At 42.8% G+C, this 20,038-nt stretch overlaps 1 protein-coding gene across 3 annotated transcripts in view; it reads left to right on the top strand.

Annotated features, from left to right (window-relative positions):
* Positions 1-20,038, top strand: part of LOC121614518 (cAMP-specific 3',5'-cyclic phosphodiesterase 4B-like) — a 48,165-nt gene that overhangs the window by 17,355 nt on the left and 10,772 nt on the right. For 2 of the 3 annotated variants that reach the window (XM_041948422.1, XM_041948423.1), the window contains 6 exons: positions 216-463; positions 5,816-6,010; positions 6,124-6,160; positions 7,014-7,084; positions 7,812-7,861; positions 16,900-17,012. In XM_041948422.1, coding sequence (XP_041804356.1) covers positions 216-463; positions 5,816-6,010; positions 6,124-6,160; positions 7,014-7,084; positions 7,812-7,861; positions 16,900-17,012 — 714 coding nt within the window. Of the gene's footprint in view, positions 1-215; positions 464-3,580; positions 3,925-5,815; positions 6,011-6,123; positions 6,161-7,013; positions 7,085-7,811; positions 7,862-16,899; positions 17,013-20,038 lie in introns of those variants that run through there. The other variant, XM_041948421.1, reaches the window with a different exon arrangement.

Below are 20,038 nucleotides of genomic sequence, written 5' to 3'. Positions count from 1 at the left end.
TTTTTTGGGGGGAAATCTTTATTTCTATTTAATCTTGTTGTTTTGGTACTACTGTACACAATAGCATTTAATTCATCTTTTATATTTCAAGAAGACACTGACCTAATTTCACCCACATGTTCCTCGTGTTTATTCACCACAACGCCCAGATTATGAGCCGACTCCATGGATCCTAACCCGATGATTCATTGTCGTTTTTCTCCGTGCACCTTCAGGAGAACAAGGATCCTCCTGTGGGACAGGTATCTACAGGCAGCACCCTCGGGGTAGAGTTGTGCAAAGTCCACAGGCGGTTTTCTGGCAACCTGCAGCTGCCTCCGTTGTCATGGCGACAGGCAGAAAAGGAGAGGGACAGGGGCAGGTCGCTAACACCTGAAGAAGATCCAGTGACCCGGACCAGACCCACAAGTCTGCCCATCGTCTCTCTGCCCCGCATCGACATCACACAGGCTGACCCTGACAGGTAAGGCTCCAACAACAAGCCGTCACAGTGACACAGCGTTTATGACGCAGCTTCATATAGAAGTAACGTCAACTTACTGCAAGACATCACCGCTGCTGTGGTGCCTGTTTACTGTCTGAGGAGAATTATAATACTTCAGGGTGATTTGTTTGTATTTGTAGTTGTTCTCAGCTTTTTGTTCTTCGTTTTTGAGAACTATGTGTGGTTTTTAATTTTAGCTGAAAGTGTTTTTGTAGGAGCAGAATACTGGAGCAAGTCGTGCGTTGGGCACAGTAGGAGGCCGGCGTTTTCTCCCATCTACTTTTGACATTGGATTTGAAAATTTGCAGCCAGTTGGCTGTGACATTTGTATTTTTTACTTTGCTATGTGTTCTCAGCACCTTGTTTTCTTCTGAGTTGTCTCTTGCAGTAATAGCTGTAACTCTGTACCCTGGAGAAGAACACACATTTTTCAAAGCATCAGATGGCACAAAATAATTTGGCAGTCATTCTGTGTAATACATCATTATTGTTGTGTGTACGTCTGAGGCCAAGCACAATAGGCTGCTGTTCCCTGGCAGCATTGATGCAGGCAGTGTGGATAAAAGGGAGTTTTTTAATGATGGCTACCACTGTACATTATTGAATGTCAATTTGCCACATGTTCATTTTTCTTTGAAATGCGATGACTCACTAAACTACAGATGATTGTTGGCTCTCTGTGCATGGACAGTTGCTTTCATCTCTGTAACGCTCACACTCTGCTCTACTGATTTAAAGCGTGGATTGCATTCATCTGGATTAAAGTTCAGGAGCTGGAAAACTTTTGCTCTGTTTATTGCATGTCGCTGTGGACGCACCACAACTTTTAGTGGTATTTTCCAGCTGCTATTGATTAGCCAATCGGCTTGTTGCTTGGGGTTTTGATTTGCATCATAAACATTGCAAGGGAAGGGTGTTGAAAGATGTCTACCAATCAAATTAATCATAAGGTCAGAGTCAAATTCTTCTGAGTAAATGAGTGAATGTTTGTTAGCACAGTACAGTGATTTCAATCTCATGGAAGAGGAGATCTTGAGAGGCCAATACAATAACTTCTTATGCTTTGCTAACATAAAACCAGGCTCTGAATGGTTTCTGATGATTTCCCAGACAGTGTGATTTCAGTTGTTTCTTAGAAAGGCTGTAGCTTTTAAAGGCGCTGCTCATCTTGCATCGGATTTGGTTGTAAAGCACTAATGGAAGCCAGTGGAGAGAACAGAGAGCTCAGGTCGGACCGGGCAGCGTCATGCGGCGCTGTTGCTGTTAATCCGGGTCAGAATCTCTCACCGAGACGCTTTCGCAAGCAGGTGGTAAACAAGCATCCCCGTCGATACAGACGCTTCACTGTCGCCAATACCTGGTAAGAATTTGGTTGGTGTGTTTGTGTGAGAGGAAAGATGGAAAGAGCGGTTGCTTTTTTCTGTTTGCCTTTATTTGTTTATTTATTGTGTTGTAAAACGTAGTTGTTTGGGATTTATTCATTAACTCACGCAGATCTTTAACAGTAGTTTATTTCAGGTTGCCAAAAATGTCTCTGCTCCAGGGTGAGTTAGAGTCCAGGAGAGGGCTTTATCAAAGAGTATGTAAAAACACTAAAACAGACACAGCCAATAACATGAAGAGTCTGGCGATCGTAGTTGGCCACAGTTTCCCGTACGTTTTAAATTAAGTCCAGTTGAGTTTATTCATTATGCCAAAAATCCAAAAAAAATTTCTCAGAGGGCTTTACAATCTGCGCAGGACATGCGCTAGTTTTAGACCCTCAATAATGAACACAAGAACAAAAGAGAAGGGATGAAAGAATTGTGAGAAACCTCGGGGAAAGCAGCAGAGGAGGTGTCTTTTTCTTCGATGAACAGATATACATTCGATCCTGTAGAGACAGACTGCACAGAAGCAGCAGCAGGATTACAATAGTTTGGACAATAAAAGTGGAGTTTATTGAATAAATCTTATCCCTGTTGCTTTCTAGGCATGTGTCTTGTGCATGTGTTGGAATATGTGAAAGATGATGATATTATTTCATCATAAAATGTTTCTATTGCTGAAATATTGAAAAGTACAAGCTGAGCAGAGAGGAGTGCCAAGTGTTTTTCCTCTGAGATGTGCTGCGGCATGTCTTCTTTGACCCTCACATGAGCGAGTGCTCATCAACAGCTCTCATGATTATTTATATGAGTAGCGGTTATTGCTTTATTCTTTTGGATCCGGCGTGTGGAATTGGAGCTCACGTTTTCAAAAGTATGTATTTATATAGCAGCGTCCTGGTTTCTTCTTGTCCTCCGTTTCCACTCGGATGAAAACGGGAGGCTCTGGTTCTTCTCAGTCTTCCAAATCTCACCCGCTCACACTGTCAGGGCTGCTTTTTAGATACCTCTAAAACGAAATTAGCTCTACTGATGCAGACATACAGTATATAAACACTGACTGCACTATCTCCTGCCAGAACAAAAACATAGCTGTTATATTAGGTTATTTTGTAAAGATGGCAACCTGTCAAACAAGTGAAATCCAGTCCGTTCTTAATGAGCAGGGCTTTTCTACCCTTAAACACAATGATTAATGCATCTCTTCATGTGTTTTTGGTGATCACGTTGAACTATAATATCTCATGACAACATCTCAGGAACCTTGTCCCACATACCTCTACCCTACTGCCAGTCCCTCCTCTGAACAGCTCACCTCTGCTATCCTATCTAAAAAAAATCCCGTCTTACAGCAGGGGTGAAGTGCAGTCTCACTTTATTCTCCTGTGTTCCTGATAATGCTATTTGAGTTCTTTATGGAGGAAAATAAACATTTGTGAATTACTTTGATCATTTTCTTGCAAAGGCGAAAAGTTCAAGTTCCTCTCTGAAATTGTTTGTTTTTGCTGTGATTGTCTTTTTTAGTAGATGTGACCTGAAAACCACTGGCAAGCCCCCCCTCCCTTTTAAATATCTATATTACACCATACGCACATCAGTGAGAGTCTCTATGTTGGCAAATAAATGAAAATCTGGATTTTCCACTTTAATACGTCACATTTTCACTGTAAACTCTAGTGCATATGTTTTTATAGGACATCATAGGTGGCCAAGTGAAGGGTGGGGTGGGATGATGAATGCGCTGACTAATCTGCAGTGCTTTAATATAGAGGGAAAAAGGACAGGCGGTCAGATAAACAGAGCGACTGCGAGGACTCCAGCCCAGATCTGCCTGCTGGTGTCTGCCAAGCCTACGTTAGTCCGGCACGTGGCCTGTTGCTGCACAGGGTCTGTCGGTGTTTGTGTGCCTGCATGTATGAGTGAGCGGCCGCGGTTTCGGTGCTTTTTGTTGCCTGATGAGGAGAGAGGAGGTGGAAGGGAGAGAAGAATGCCACGGAGGTCCCCCAGGTGCAAAGGTGGGCATTTTGACTTCAGCGAGGAAGTGGTCAGTAGGGCACACCTCTCGGCTCCCAGGTGATTTTTGTTTGTTTCTAAAATGTTAATCTAGACTTTCTCTTTGAGTATTGGTCTTTCTCGTCTCTCTGCGTGTGAGAGTGACTGTATCATTGGTAGATTGTTATGTGAAATTCAGACTTGTTTCCAAAAGGCAACATAAAATGTGAGTTTAGTTATGATTTATTGTACCAGACCGTTGCTGCGAGCTTTACAGTGAGACAAGATCTACAGAAAATATGCGTCATTAACATACTGTGGCTGCCTGCTCTCGTCAGATCAAGAGATTAGATAGCTGTAGGTAAAGCACGCTGTTAATGTTGTGAAGTTGGGATTTGAATGACGCAAAGCGCAACACGAATGACGTTTGTCTGCACATTTCAGTTTAATCTGGCAGAGGTGTGGGACTGAGAGCGCCTCAGTGGGATATGTGCCTGGATAATCCCACATGTTGCAGAAATTACAGAGGCGGGGGATAAATATGGGGCAAACAGTGAAGTGACCTTCCAGTCAGTCAGTCCATTACAACGTAGATTTTTTTTTAGAGGAGCTAGCTAAGTCCTGGGTGTGTTTATGAAAGCTATATGTGTTGTGGGCACTTTTCTCCTACAATTGGACTAAAGAATAAACCGTTATTGTGGTTTAATGTGTTTTATATGTCAATTTAGGAATTTCATGAGAATTACTGTTGTTTTTATGCATGAATCGTGGCATCTGTCATTCCTGCGGGGCTTTGAGGCTTTGACCTTTCACCTCTAAACTCCCGTCCATCTGACCTGATCATCTGGTTACACAAAGGCTTGTCCTCTCCTCCTGCGCTCACTGCATGTTGACAAACAGATTATATCCGTCTGTGCATCTGTGGCGGTTTCACTGTGGCATCAGCAAGCATGCTGCGTAGATGGACTGCAGATGATTGCGTTAAGTTTATACAAAACATGTATACTTTGTATCAGCTCAGCTGCTTGTTGGTTTGCTTTTGCTCAAAGCATTTCTTAAATTCACTGTCAGGACTTCTTCCACCATCTGTTGTTTTTCGTTTTTTGTTATAGTGGCATATCTTTGTAATGGAGAGGAAATGTGTTATTTCTATAAAAGGCCAGAGACGAACATTGAAAATGAGCCTAGGCTTTAAGTTATTTAAATGTATATTGCATTAGACTGTTCATGCTTTCAGCTTTATTCTTATTTGATATATTTGTCCAGGACCATGTACAAAAACATTCATTTCAAGCAACGAGAGATGTTTGCTGCAGATTTAACTGCTGTGCTTAACTTCTGCGCTCCTTGAGCAGGTAGATACTGATTCTCAAACTTGTATACAGGATCTATTGTATGTTTTAAAGACCATTAGATATGGCTGAGTGTGTCTGTCACTATAAAATAAACAAGGGGAAGTAAATGAACTCTAGAATATGCCCGACATAAACACCATAAGGAGCTGATCTCGCTGTCTCTGCTACTGAGGAGGGATGAATGAGTGGAGCTGTCATGGATGGCGAGACACAGACCAGAGCAGCAGTTTACAATAAAACAACCCCTCCTTGCCCTGAGCAGCAAAGCATACTTATTTAATGAGCACAATAGTCTGGTTTTTAGGCCATGGATGGATGGGTGAGTAATCATTTTAGGGTTTATGCAACCATGTCTTTCCTGGATGGGATATGTGAACATGTTGCACAGGCCGGTACTTAGTTGCAGCTTACTGAAAGTACTTAGTGATGATGTTGATGATTTGATAGTCAGTGTAAATGATTGTTTGATCAATCATCTATAGATCTCCTGAAGTTGATTTAGTAAAGACCCAGACCCCTGCTTTCATTTGATAATATATGTGGTCTGTGAATACCAAAAGAACATTATTTTGTGCATCTTTCTTCTTTAACTGATTATTGTTGTCGTCTTTTCTTAGCTTTGAAGTGGAGAATGGGCCATCGTTGTGCTGCAGTCCCTCAGACCTGCAGGCATCTCCGGGTTCAGGTCTGGTTCTGCATCCCAACTTGGCGGGCCACGGCCAGCGCCGGGAGTCCTTCCTGTACCGCTCTGACAGCGACTACGACCTGTCACCAAAGTCCTTGTCTCGAAACTCATCCATTGTTGGAGAACTGTGAGTTGCCGTGATCATTGAGACAGACTGCTGTTACATCAAAAACTCTTTGTTCAACTGTGTGTTTGTGTAAAAGTCAGTGTGTGCTCACTAGTTTTCACATCCCATTTCAGGCATGGAGAGGATTTGATTGTGACTCCATTTGCCCAGGTAAGAGCGAGTTACAAGTCAATCAATCTGCTCCAAAGAACATCAAAGTCATCTTAATGATGTTTTGACAAACACAATTTTCCCCAAGTGGCTTTTAGATGTGAAGCACTCATGGATCCAGAAAGCAACTCACTCACTCAGTCATTAGTAGCCTCTCTGCCCCCTGGTGGACTTTAGTGCACATGGCAAGATCGTCTCAGATTTGTGTCTCCAACTTGAAGTGTAGTTGAATTTGTCCCGTCTACTACAGCTGTCTAGTGGCTGTAATTTACTCACAGTAATCGTAATGCCATGTGATGATTTTGTCTCAGTGTGAAAGACGGGAAATACTTTGTGCTACTCTTTCAGATTGCCGCTTAATGAATGCAGCAACTATAGTTTCATGCCTTGGTACAACATATTTGATAGAAAACCTGGTGTATGAATGTGCTGAATTTAACCTAAAGCACATAATTCCTGAAGGTGAACATTTTTTTTTGGAGATTCAGAGCAAGCTGCATTGCATTGAATTCTCAGATACTTAACAATTGTGAATGATGCAGGTACATCAGGTAGTCGATCTGTCTGCATAACCAGCTCTGAACTTTGTAAAAAAAATCGTAATGTAGATTGTAAAAATACAGAAAACTAATCATAATCATGTTATAACTATACTATGAATTTAATGTAAGTGAAATTGTCACAGTTTCTCTGCGTATATTCTCTCAAACCTCATTTCAATCTTCAAATATTTCTGTGTGCTTTTTGATGTTTTTGTCAGTCTCTGTCATGCAGATGTTCCTCATATTTCACCCCCACCACGGGCTCTTGTGGTTTCTCCTTCTAATCCTTTGTCTCGCTCTGTTTTTTGAAGGTTCTGGCGAGCCTTCGGACTGTCAGGAACAATTTCACCACCTTGACAAATGTACAATGTGCATCCTATAAGTAAGTCCTCTCATATTTTATCATGACATCTGTTTGTGTTTGGTAAGAGTGACTAAATGCTGCAGCATGTCTTCAGATATGCAACAGTAACGATTTCTGATCTGGGTGTTTTTTCATTCGTGTGCTGATGGAAATCCTTGACCGGATTTTTTGTCAGAATGCTTCACGGTGGATTTTAGCATGTTTAGAGGCCACAGTTCAAGATGCCAACTTGCCTCACTTGGGGGCGCCAATGCACCAAAAACTTCTTAATGTGATAGTGTCATGAAGGAAGTGCTCACATTAACTAAGTACAGAGAGTCTTGTGCTTTTAATGCTGAAGCCAATATGCAGCAACAGCATTGAAATCATAAACTGGACACTGACATTTTATTTTATTCTACTGCTGGATGTGGGATGACCTCATCGAGTGCTTGAAAGTTCCTCCAATCTGTGAACTGGGTCAGTGGCTGCAGTTGCATCAGGTTTGCCAGAGGTAGATGCAGAGTCAATATGACCTCAGAGAGAGTGGTCACCATGAGCCAAAACTGAATTATATGTGACATTGTCACAAGGTAGAAAGTCTGACCTGTGACCACTTCAGAGAGCACCTGTTTTGTGTTTGTGCTGTGGCAACACTGACTTTTGGTGAAACCAGATCACTCTGTGGAAAAAATAATGCAACCATTTGTCACACATCAGCGCACCTGATTTTAATAGTTACTGACTTGTTTCTCTCTGTTTGCAGAAAGTCTCCTGCTGCAAATCAGCCATCTGTCACCAAAGTCTGCCTGTCAGGTGAGTCCTACAATAAACCTTCCAGTATATGGAAAGGCAAGTTTAATTTGGAATTTTGGGAAATGTGGAAAACTGTAACATGCATGCAATGCAGTGCACTTCTGTTGACGAGGACAAGCTCTGCTAAAGATTTGAAAGATAATGATCCACAATTAAATACGGCCAGTTGTGTTTGTGTTATTTCCACATGTGCAGTTTCATGCATTAATACCAGAGATGGAAACTTCACTTGCATGTCACAATCTGCACATTTCTAATTTGAAGGAAGTTTAAAATAAACAGTGAATGGCAGTGGCATACAGCAAGTTACTACACTCTCATACCTGTGCAGTAGTAGAGTGTGCCTTTTCAAACACAGCACACATTCACAGTAAACATTTCATATTCAGTGTTCTGCATGGAAATGCTTAATTAATGTAGATAATTAGGGTAGAACTTCAGCATCAACACAGTAATAGATGTTTACCGCCAGCACAAACTATGTTATTGTATGAAGGAACTTCAGTCTTTTCAGTTATGAATACGGGAAACTGTGACTTCATAACAGCAGAAAAAATTCCCATGCATTGACGTTATGACCGGACAGAAGGCAAGAACGAGGATGAGAACCAAAGAAATATATTTAATGGCTCCAGATTCAGATTAGGTGCATGAGAAGCAGGGAAAGAGCGGTTGAAAGAAGGGGAGGAGGGACGTGGGGATATTAGTTCCTGCTGCACTGGTTCTTCAAGCCCGATTGACGTCAGCACGGCCTGCACACGGGTGCACTCCACTTCCTATCAGCACAGATGGGCTGCTAGGAGCGTCCCGCAGCAGGAAAAAATACAAGACAACTGTGAGGCTCTTATTGTCCTTCCTCCTCCACACTTCTCACAAACCTTGACCTTCTCAGAGTAATCTCTGACGAGTGAAACCGTCCCATTACTGGCCTCCATCAAGATAGAATGAGAAAAACAAATGTTAATGTGTGACTTTGTTAAAACCTCTGAGAAACTGTACACTCCAACACAGCGTCTTTCTTAGTGGCGTCCCGCCATAGAATACCTCCGTCTCCAACTCTTCCCGAGCATACAAAGAACGTACAGGACACCTGCCACTGAATAATAGTTATTGTTCAAATTGCTACAGCCACAACAATTAACAACATAACAAGGAAAGATGCCCTCATATCCTCCCATGTGCTGCTTTCTGTCTCGTTTTCATCAACTCTTTGTCCGGAAAAGGAGAACAGATTTTTCCTGTTTTGCGTCTGTGTTTTTCAGTGAGGCAATATCCCCAGTTTTGGAAAAGATAACGTACCTGTGTATATCTGGGCATGAGCTTGGCAGAGACGAACTCTGAATACCTCCATAAAGGGATTTGAGATGGACAGTGAAATAGAGTGAAACATTTTTGAACTCGAGAGAGAGTGATGTGAATTCCTGTAGGACGATGTTGAGGTTAGTTGCAGAGATAAGAGTGGGTTCAAGAACGAGTAAGAGATTTGCCAGCTTGTTGCAGGGAACAAGATGAAAAAGAACAAAAACACAGCAAAGGTCAGAGAGAGACGTCACGATTTTTGAGCCTTTTAATCAGATGCGATATGGGAGAAGCAGAAAAAAGGTCAGATTGGATGAAATAAACAAAAAGAGCAAGAACGTGACCACAGTCACTGGGTGAAAGTGCGCAAGAAGCAGAAAACTGGGGGGTATATTAAAGACTAGCTCAGCTGCAAATGCGTCACTACAGGCTGTTTAACCGCCTTACTCCAGTAACGTGAAGGGATTGTAGTTTTCCTCATGTGAGTTCGCAGTTTACACTTCACAAACCATCTTGGCTCCGTCACATGCAGTCCCATGAACTCCGCAGCCAACAAAGGGCTCACTCTTCCCTGGCTGATTCAGATTATAGGCTTTGCTCTATATTGTGCCTGATAAATGGTACTTTTGAGGAGCATGCACAATCATGACGTCTTTGACCGTCAAGGATTGATGATTAATCCGTAACGGTTATCACTGGCTGAATATTGTCACAGATGGCAGAGACTCCAGGGTCCTCGGTTTAGTCATTTAACCCAGAAGGGATGTGAAATCGCATCATGTTTTAGAGTCAATGTTCCCTTTGAAAAATTAATGTTTACAGAATACCTTCAGAAACTCATGTTGAAGGTAGCGCTGAACAAAGTAGAGTGCCTTACTTGACCTTTTGTGCAAGTGGACATTGAAGCTACATTTTTTTTAATTGATTTTCCTCTATCAAATCAAAACTAGCAGACTTATGCTAGTAATAGGAACACAAACTGATGGGGTTGTGTGTAAATTGAACTATGATAAATGTCACACACATACAGTGTACAGTTTTCATACACCTCGGGAACTGAACTGGGCAAACCAAGAAATATTTATTTCATTATTTGGAAATACATTTATTCACTTTCTTCTCAACACTTGAATGGGAAGAGCAATACCACTGTCATGTCTGTCACTTTAATATAAGCAAATACAGCAAAGGGTCAGATGGCTTAGATCAGCATCAAGACTGGAAACTCTGGCTCTGGTCACAAGAAAGAAAATCCATCCATCAATCACCTCTAAAGTTTACAGCTCACCAACGCGTTAAATCTTGTTTGTTCCATAGAAAAACGTTTGTGTCCAAAGATAACAAAAAACGCCTACCTGCATCTCTGAAGGATCTCGTCTGTTTAATCTGTAGAGAAACATTGTGTGTGTGTGTGTGTGTGTGTGTGTGTGTGTGTGTATTGGGGGGGGTGTTGTTATGTGCTGGACTCTTTCCAGCCGCAGTGACTTTGCGAAGTCTTGTCGTCACTGTGAGATGACCGCAGACTCGAGGCTGTCACGACCTCGGTCAAGAAGTAGTCCAGCACAAATTTTTGTTTTTACACTTTGCTTTTTATCTGAATTAAACAAATGAGATTCTTTAGAGATGCAGGTGGGTGTATTTTGTGATCTCTGTCGTCTTTGGCCTGCTGTTTGCCCCTGTTTCCAGTCTTTATGATAAGCTAGGCTGATTAGCTGCTGACTGTTGACTTAAATTCAGTTAACATTTATGAGAGTGGAATCAATTTTGACATTTAACTATCAGCAAGAAAGAGAAAAGGTAATGTCCCAAAATGCTGAGACACATCATTTTGCACTTTGCATTTTGTGTTCAACTGTATCTCCATCACAACGCCCTTTCATCAAGTTTCATCAAGACAAGAATTTAATGCAGACTCCAATGCAAACTGTGCAAAATGAATTCAGTATGGCAGCAGACGGCATTTAAACATACACGTTCTTTGCCTCGGAACTCAACAGACACGTGACTTTGTGCGTAAACTGCTCAGGGTGTGGGGCCCCGCACAATGAGCTCCACTCATTCATCCTTTGTCTCTTTTTGTAAACATGCCCTGAACGAGAAGTAAGACTAATCTGAAACAGGTTATTCTGACAGAAGAAAGAAGAAGAATTGCACGTCTTAATCAGCAGTAATCTGCCCTTTGATGCCAAATAACAAGCAATAATCACTTTCAAATCAGGGCGGGAGTGTGTGTAGGTGTGTATGTGCCAACCTGTGTGTACGTGCATGTAATAAGTGCACCAGGAAATATGGAAGCCTGTTGTAAGGACAAATGAGTGGTGTGTTAACAGCCAAGTAAACTGTGTCCAAACATTTATTATTAAATATTTATGTGTCAGATATCTGGACACATTATAGTGTCATTCTGGTCCAAGGGATTAAACACAGTAGTGTCTTGATGTCTCCTTTTAGACTGTATTCCTTGTGTGTGTGAGGTAAAATAATGAATAAACAGATGGGTGGACGGACACACAGGCAGACAGCTGACCACAAATCTGACCCGCTCCTGTCTGCAGCAGTTACTCTGCTCCACAGCAGGACTCCATGTCAGGTTTTCCAGGCTCGCAGCCAGACAAGAGGATCCGGAGGGCTGGAAGCGTGCAGCCTGGTTAAGTATTTGAATTATGTCATTGACGTCAGCACAGTCATAAACCTCGCTGCGGCCCATCCCTCAAGCTGGCCCGTGCCAGCACAGCTCCATGGTGCATTGTGAAGGAGCTGTCAAACAGGCCCTGATGAGGTGTGTGTCTGTGTGTTTGCTGAAGCCTTTTGTTTTGATAGTTGAGGAGATTATCCCGCAGTTGTAAACTATGAAGAGACATAACCAGTAGTGAGGGCTTTGAGAGAAGACAAAGGCTGAACGTGTGGTTTCGGGGTTGGACGTAAATGTCCACCACAGGTTCCGCAGAGATTACATCACACCGCCCTCCTAATATTTTATCACATTCAGTCTCATGCAGTAGTCACTTCCTTTTATTGGTTTATCAGCAGAACTCCCTAGATGAGATTTTCCTGATATTTATGGAAAGGTTAGGTTGGGTCCTGCAGTGGGAAAAAAAGTAAAGAATTATACACAAATACATGCATCAAACAGCTATATTAAAACGGTGGAAATGACACAACTAATAGTATAAAACCGTAAAGACAATAAGATCTACTTTATCTACTAATGTGTACGCTGCTGACAGGTTTAAACATGATAAATGGACTGCTGCACATTAATGGATTTATGCCTCAGTTATTTCTAGAAAGCACTTAGCACTTGCTTATGAAATCCTCAAAAAGAATTGATTTTAACAATATTAGTGTTGAGAATTTACTTTTCTTGTGTTTGTCAGAAATATAAACAGCAAGGTATTCTATGAACAAGTTCTCTATAATGTAACATGATAAAAATGAATAAATAATTTTTTTTTTTTTCAAAATGAGGAGCAGGAACAGTTTTATGAATCTGTAGCAGAATGCATGCAAATTGCACAATCAAAGAGCAAAGAGTAGAATTTGCTCATCAAATTCAAGATATTTACAGTTTTAGTGGATTTTCCCACCAGGTGTGTACTGAGCTGACTGATAACCCCTTTGTGTTGCTCTCTGATCACACAAACATTTAGTAGAACTACGGTGTTTCTCTCCTTTTCTTTCTCTTTCTCTGTTCGTCTCCCCATGTCACACTATTTTCCCCCCCTGTCATGACTGGTGAATAAACTGACGTACGTCAGGGGTGATACAAAGGTGACTCATTGCTCAGCCGCAGCAGTGAGGCTGCCTCAGCCCCACGTGTAGTGAGAAGTCAAACACAAACAGCACTGAGTGTGTGTGCGTATCGGTGTTGGAGTGTTTTCTCCTTCATGATGAGGAATGCCTTTCTGCGTACGTGCAGATACCTCGGAGCTGTTTACACTTTAAACTGACGGTGATGACTCGAGTGTTTTTCATTGACCCTCTGTTGTAACTGACCCCATTGTTTCCTGACTCGTCAAATTAGTACAAATAAACAAGACTTAAGACATTAGTCACTGTGTTAAAGTCAACCTCGCCATGAAAACCTCAACTCTACGTCACGCCTGTACAGCGGCTCACACAGAAACTCTTGTTGCCACTGGTGGACACTAAGCGCAGGTATTCAAGTACTTTATTGGAACAGTTTTGAAGTACTTGAGTATTTTTGAGTATTTTATATTATAGTATATTCTTTATGTATCTGCTCAACTGAGGGAATCCATCTGACAGCTATAGTAACTAATTACTTTACATGTTAACATTTTACATACAACACAGGTAATAAAATTTATTTTTATGCATGAATGTTATTTTATAGTCACAGATTGAACTACCCACCAGGAGATAAAGTAGGTGAAATTAGCAGCTGCATGCAGCCTTTAACATGCATCAATGACAGTAATAAAAAAATGATTTATTTAATAATTTAGCACTTATTGAGTGCTTTTAATTTTGATACTTAAATGCAGTTCTCTGATAAATGCACTTGCATACTTTCACCCACATCATTGTCAGTGTTTGTGCACTGGAGACTTCAAGGTTCCACATCACACTTGTGTAAGCTGAATATCGGACCAGGATTGGCTCCCAAACTTCTTGTGATGTCACAAATCATCCTTGTAAGCCCGCGTCTTTGAAACTGGATTTTCAATGTGTGCAGAGACACTTTCCACTTTCAGTAGATGAGCGTGAAAACAACATTTAGTGTCGAGCTTTGCACATCATTTTGTACAGTCAGGCTCAAACACTCAACTGTAGGAACAAGACTAAACCATATTTGAGCGGAGGGGACTTTAAGTGAAGTATCTGAGCCTCCACCTCTGGCTGAAGCTTATCAGAAGGAGGTATAATTGATGAGGCAGCCCAGCCCTGCACACCCAGCCTCAGCCAGACACCGAGGGAAACAGGTTTTTGGGGGGTAGGTCCAGAGCACAGAGAGGGGCAGTGTGAGGTGGATGTGAGCAGAAGGTGTCTCAGGCGGGAATGGATTTGGGGGGGGGGTTGAGCCCAGCCCTGGTCGTTGGTGCAGTTGATGACTCTCACAGAGGCCAGTTTGTGGCCCTATAGGGGAGAGAGTTGGAGGGAAAAGGGGGAGAGAGGGGAGGCAGACGAGGTCTGTCTGCACACTGAGGTCTGTTGTCCTCTCGGCAGCCTCCAGCATATGGCCAAAGCATTAGGACTCACCGAAGGAAAAAAAACAGACTTCCACTGAAAAAACAGGCTGGAAAAGTACCTCGCACTCTGTCTGGGAGCAGGTTTTTCAGACTCAAAGTGCGTCACGCCACCTTTGACTGGTGACATTGTGAAATGTCTGTCAGCCCATTTAGCGCACTGTATTTATGATGAAGTAGAGGTGATGATGACTACTTCTAATGTGTGCGTGTGTGCGCAGGACTTTGTTTTAATTACTACTTCAACTCAAACTTGATTACAACATGAGTCATGTCAGAGAAGCATGGCCCCAAGTCCAGCTGTTGTCATTTTTAGGAAACACAACAGATGAATGTGTTCTGCTTCAGTGATCTTGCTGTAGGCAAGTGGTTTGAAGCCAGACGCTGAAACCAGCAAACTTTTGTTCTGCATCTGAGGATTTTTACTGCCATCAGATTCTGGACTGTGTATATGAATCAGCCGCCAGCTTCAAAATGACCTGAATCCCGGTCATACAGGCGGTGTGGATGAGCCAAGCCTTTGATGTTTCCCGACTTCCTCGTTGTAATGTCTCATGTCTCTATATGCCCTCACTGGAGGGAACGGGGGCAGGATGTGGTTGCACCTTCTTGCCAACGTCTCCTGCCCCTATGGCTCAAGACGGCCTCATATTGGTGTATACCCTGTTTCAACAGCTTACCGCCTTGTGCATGAGCTGCTTTGATTTCTGCTCTGTGTCACTGACTTTTACACGGCTTGGGTGCCAGTGGTTCCTGTGAATAGTTTGGACCACGGAGCTTGGCATCCAGCGATATATTGTAGCCAAGGGTTCTTTGAATTCTCCAACCTGGAGCTGAAGTAAAGGAAAACTGGTCTGACCTGAGGAATGAGGCTGGTGCTAACAGTCATGCTAATGTAATGTGAGGAGCCGGTGGCCTGATTTCTAAAAACCACATCAGGCTCAAAACAGTTGAAAGTCTGCATTTCGATTCAGAAGAGTCACTGTCATCAGGTTGTTTTGATATCTTTCAGTGGTGGGAGGGTTCCTCAAGTGCACATTTATTGTCTGAGACTTCATTGAAACTCTTTGTTAAACACCGGTTGTGAGTCTGTGCGCCATCGCTGCGCTTTGAAGTGCTTTGATCCACTATATTGACGTAAATTGGGGAGCAGCACGCTGGCTTTCCTGTTGTGCTAAGCATATGGGCTAAATTTCTTCCATGTGTGAAGCCCTGTGAAGTAGAGATCAGTCTTTTCCATAGAAAAAAACGAAGGTGGGGAGATCCAGATGCGTTCAGCGTTCACTCCCTCCGGGCAGAAACTTGTTGAATCAACATTCTCCCCAGCATATCAGCGAATGATCCCTCTTAATATGTTTCCTCGTGTTTTATCATCTCAGTGCATTTCTCATAAACGGCTTTTTTTCATCTAAAACTTGTGCGCCTACCACATGTGAGTCATAGCTGCTAACTACAGAGCTGCTTCACCGAATGACAGCTACAATTGTCCTCAGCAGTCACTCCGCCGTTCAGTAATTCCGCTCCGTGTTTTGTGTGAGTTCAGGGCCAAAGAGGAAGTGCTCTGGTTTCTTTGGCACACAGCGAGACCCTGGCCTGGCCTCCCCCCAATTCAGGGAGTCAAAGTTTGCCTCTCGTGTTGCTTGTGCAAACACAGAGTTTGGTGTTTGATATAATTTTTTTTTCTCCCTCAGAGAGGTTCAGAGAGGAGAGAGCCAGTTTGTGGAGCATGGTGGTGTAGCTGCTGCAGGACAGCAGAGTACAGCCTTGAAGTGGTCTGCATGTTTCAGAAAGGAAGTCACCGGGAGTGGAGGGAGTTGGAGCAGTTGCCTTTGCAGCAGTGACAAAGTGCATCAAATAAATTCATGCTGGCTTTCTCTCTTAATCCCTGTCCATCCCGGTTCTCTTCTTCTTTTTTAGTTTGGATTTAATAGATATCATAAAGATGCATTTCTCTGGGTTAAAAACATCATGAAGGGAGTATGGGTTTCTTTCACCAAGCCCCTCTTCAGGCAGTGGGTTTGTGTACTGTACCTCTATGTACACATCATTTGTATGTATTTAAATGGGAGGGGGGGTCACAGACACATCAACAGCAGGAGGCAGCAGACCGCCTAGTTTGCACGCCACTCATTCAGCACTGAGAGGGGGGATAAGCGAACGGCAGAGAGGGGGCGGGGGAACCAGACCGAGTGGGAGGGGGTTTGAGGAGTGCACGAGAGCGAGGGAAAGAGGGGGCACGCATTGAAAGAGACTACAGAGAGAGAGTCGGCAAACAGTAACTGTAGCCTCAGTTTGTCTGAGAGTGCGACTTCCCCCAACCTTCCGAGGTGGTGGAGCATAACGAGATGAAGGAGCTCTGCATACACACACACCCCTCTTCCTCTGCCTCTCCCGGATGTCCCGCGGGCCAGTCGTCCGTACGATCAAGCCACTCTGGGACCCTCGGACCTCCACGCAAGGTGTCGGGGGGCACAGCTATGGACATGGATCCTCTTGGGCCTGATTACGTGTCCATGTGTCTGTTGGCAGATGAGTCCTACCAGAAGCTGGCTATGGAGACGATGGAGGAGCTGGACTGGTGTCTGGACCAGTTGGAGACCATCCAGACCTACCGCTCAGTCAGCGACATGGCCTCCAACAAGGTAGGAGAGTTCAGCCTGTATATCATATTATTATAGACACGTCTGCCCTCTGATGGATGGGACTTCTGTTCATGGAATTGAAGTTTTCGGTTCTGATAATCATTCGAGCTGCCCTTTTATTGACGATTCACTTTTCTGCAAAACAAAACATTTTATTGTCTTAATTTAGACAATTAGCTGAAGGGAATCACTTCAGGAGGGACCTCAGGTGGCATTACTGTTGACTTGACCATCTTTGCTCTTGTACAAGCAAGTATTGAAAAGTTACTGATGTCGTCCATAGCTCAACTTACATAGGAACCTTTAATCTACACATTGCAAGTTTAAATAGTCATCATATAAACACTAATATTCTCTTAATGACATACCAAGTGAGCTTGAGCTCTTTGTATATGCACCATAAGACCTCCCAGGAACACCGCCAAGATACAGTGTCATGTCTCTCAAACCATAATCTACAAAGATGTAGTTTTAAGATGACAGTCTCACAGGTTGAATCCTACATCGAACTGCTGTTCAGTATTGCAAAATTATTATTCTCACAGTATGTATACTGGCAATCACTGTTAGCAAACACGATATGACTGAACTTACTGTACGATGATCGGACTGACTTCTGCAAGGCTGTACAATTGGTCTTTGTTGCAGCGTGGTTGTCAATTTGCACAGTGTATGCAAAATGTAAATTGCTTTTTGCCACATTGACGCACTTGCAAAGTAACAGCCGTTCTGTGGTAGTGCGTGAGCTGCCATCATTATTTTATGGATCCCTTGTAAAAAAAAAAAAAGCATGAGTGTTCGTTTTGCATGCATGACTACTGAGTTCCTCGTATTTTTGAATAACATAAATGTCCGAAAGAGTTGTTCTGCTTCTCACCTCATTCAAACTACCTGAGACGCATGGTGTGTTACACAATTGGGCTGAACTTCAGATGTGCATGCAGAGTGATTTAAACTGCACACAGATGCATTTGTCATTCATTTGAGTGTGGCGTGGGTGTTGGCTCTGTTGTAATGTTGAGCCCAGTGGGACATTGCTACACTCTCACTCTGACGTCATCAGAAAAGGTCACCTTTAAATGACCGAGTGTTGTTTAAGATTAACAGATAAAATGAAGAGTTGGTAGAGGAAAGTTCATCCCAGCTTTAAAGGTGTACCCACCTGACAGGTCCATCGGGCTGCATCCTCATCGCTCTCTGTGTTGCTGAGGCAGCTAATTGAAAGGACTCCATTCATTCTCCTTTATATTAACATCTATCATATGTCTTCTTTTAAACAACAAAGTAGTGCTACAGCAGTGTTTGATGTTTTGTGTAACGTTTGTGCCGCACCAAACATTTCTGCTTTGCTAGCAAATGTAAGCCATTATCAGGGCTGCCAACTTTTGATTTCAGCTTTGAGTGAGATTTATTATCTGTCAAGCTAACATGAATGAAATTCAGGGTCAGTGATTGAAATCTGTGGGAATTTTTTGGGGAGCTTGAGACAGAAGGTGAAAGTTGGCAACCCTGCCAGTATTAAGTTTATTTGACAGATTTTCTCCCAAAAAGAAAAAAGAATAAAATAAGTGGAGCATACCTCTTAAGTTACAGTTTAAACCATGAAGGCCTCTAGTGCAGTATTATTTATAGCATAAGAGGCTTACGTACTATACCAAGTTACTGAAATTTATGTTTTAGTAAGACTAAGCAAGTCTTGAGCCATGCTAGCTACTCAGTGAGACTGTACTTCGGCACAGAGGTGCACTGAGCTCATGCCAAAGTCAGCTCGCTAATATGGTGACAATGAATATGATACCATGGTCCAGATTTAATGTTTGACATACTGACCATCTTAGTTTAGCATGTTAGCATGCTAACATTTGCTAATTTGTAAAAAATTACAGCTGAACCTGATGGAAATGTCATTAGCTTTGCAGATATTTAGTTATTTTTTTGGTCAAATGAAAATTTTGACCCGTTGTTGGTGCAATGGGCTCACCAAGTTCTAGTTCCCCCTGAGGGGAACGTGAACCAAACTTCATGGTAAGCCATCCAATACTTGTAACTGTACAAAAACCCAAAAATGTCAACCTCATGATGATGCCAGAGGAAAAGTTAAAACGTCCTCTGGGCACTTTGAATGCGTGTACAAAATATCCAGTCTAATCGACAAATAGAAATTTCCTTCCCGAGAGAACGCTGCAAGCATGGCTAAAAGATAAAGTATCCAGTCTCATCGATTGGCATGACAGATCTAAATAAAAAGAAAGAAAGACAGCTTTTTGGTTGGGTTTAAGAGAATGTAAATAAACACATTGTGGTACTTGAAGACTACACAAAGCAGCTATTTAGAACTAATTACTTCCCTTTGCTTTGATGCACATAAACGTTTTTTCGTGTGTATTTCATTTGTGCTCAACTAAATTACTATACAGTTCACAGTATTACTCAACCCCTGCGCAGACAGTGCAGACTGTATGGCGGCGTCAGATTATAAACACCCAGGGTGGCATTGTCCATTTCCGTCTGTATTCTACACTGTGGTCTGAGGGAGGATCGGGATGGGGAGGGGTGTTGTCGGACCGTGACGGGTGACTGTGACCGTGACACCGGTTTCCTGTCTCTTTACTTCCCGTGCCCCCCGCTGCCTCCTCTCCTCTGCTCCCTGGTTACCAGACGACAATAGCAGCGCTTCGACCAAGCAGCCAGGTTGAGCCTGTACAGACAACCACGTCACTGGGACTGCCAAGACAATGAGCACAAGGCCCTGCAGGCGTGCAGCAGCACAGCCGCTCGGTCAGGCAGGCCCGGCACATTGTTCACCGAGAGTCAGAGTCCTCCCGGTATGACCCAGTGCCACCATTAAGCATTGTTGACCAATGCTGCTTTTGAAAGAGGCCAACAGTTTATGATGTTACAGTTTAGATTCATCAGCGTGCTTGACTGTTGTGCAATTGCGCAGAGAAAGGGACAAAGGAAGTAAAACACAATGTATTAGTCCATTCATTTTTATTGCAAAATTAGTGTCAAATGCGGCGTCATTA

The sequence above is a fragment of the Chelmon rostratus genome, chromosome 12 (genome assembly GCF_017976325.1).
Source record: "Chelmon rostratus isolate fCheRos1 chromosome 12, fCheRos1.pri, whole genome shotgun sequence".
NCBI classification, from domain to species: Eukaryota; Metazoa; Chordata; class Actinopteri; order Chaetodontiformes; family Chaetodontidae; genus Chelmon; species Chelmon rostratus.
Note: the sequence above shows the minus strand (reverse complement) of the source record. Positions and strands in the feature narration are given on the sequence as shown.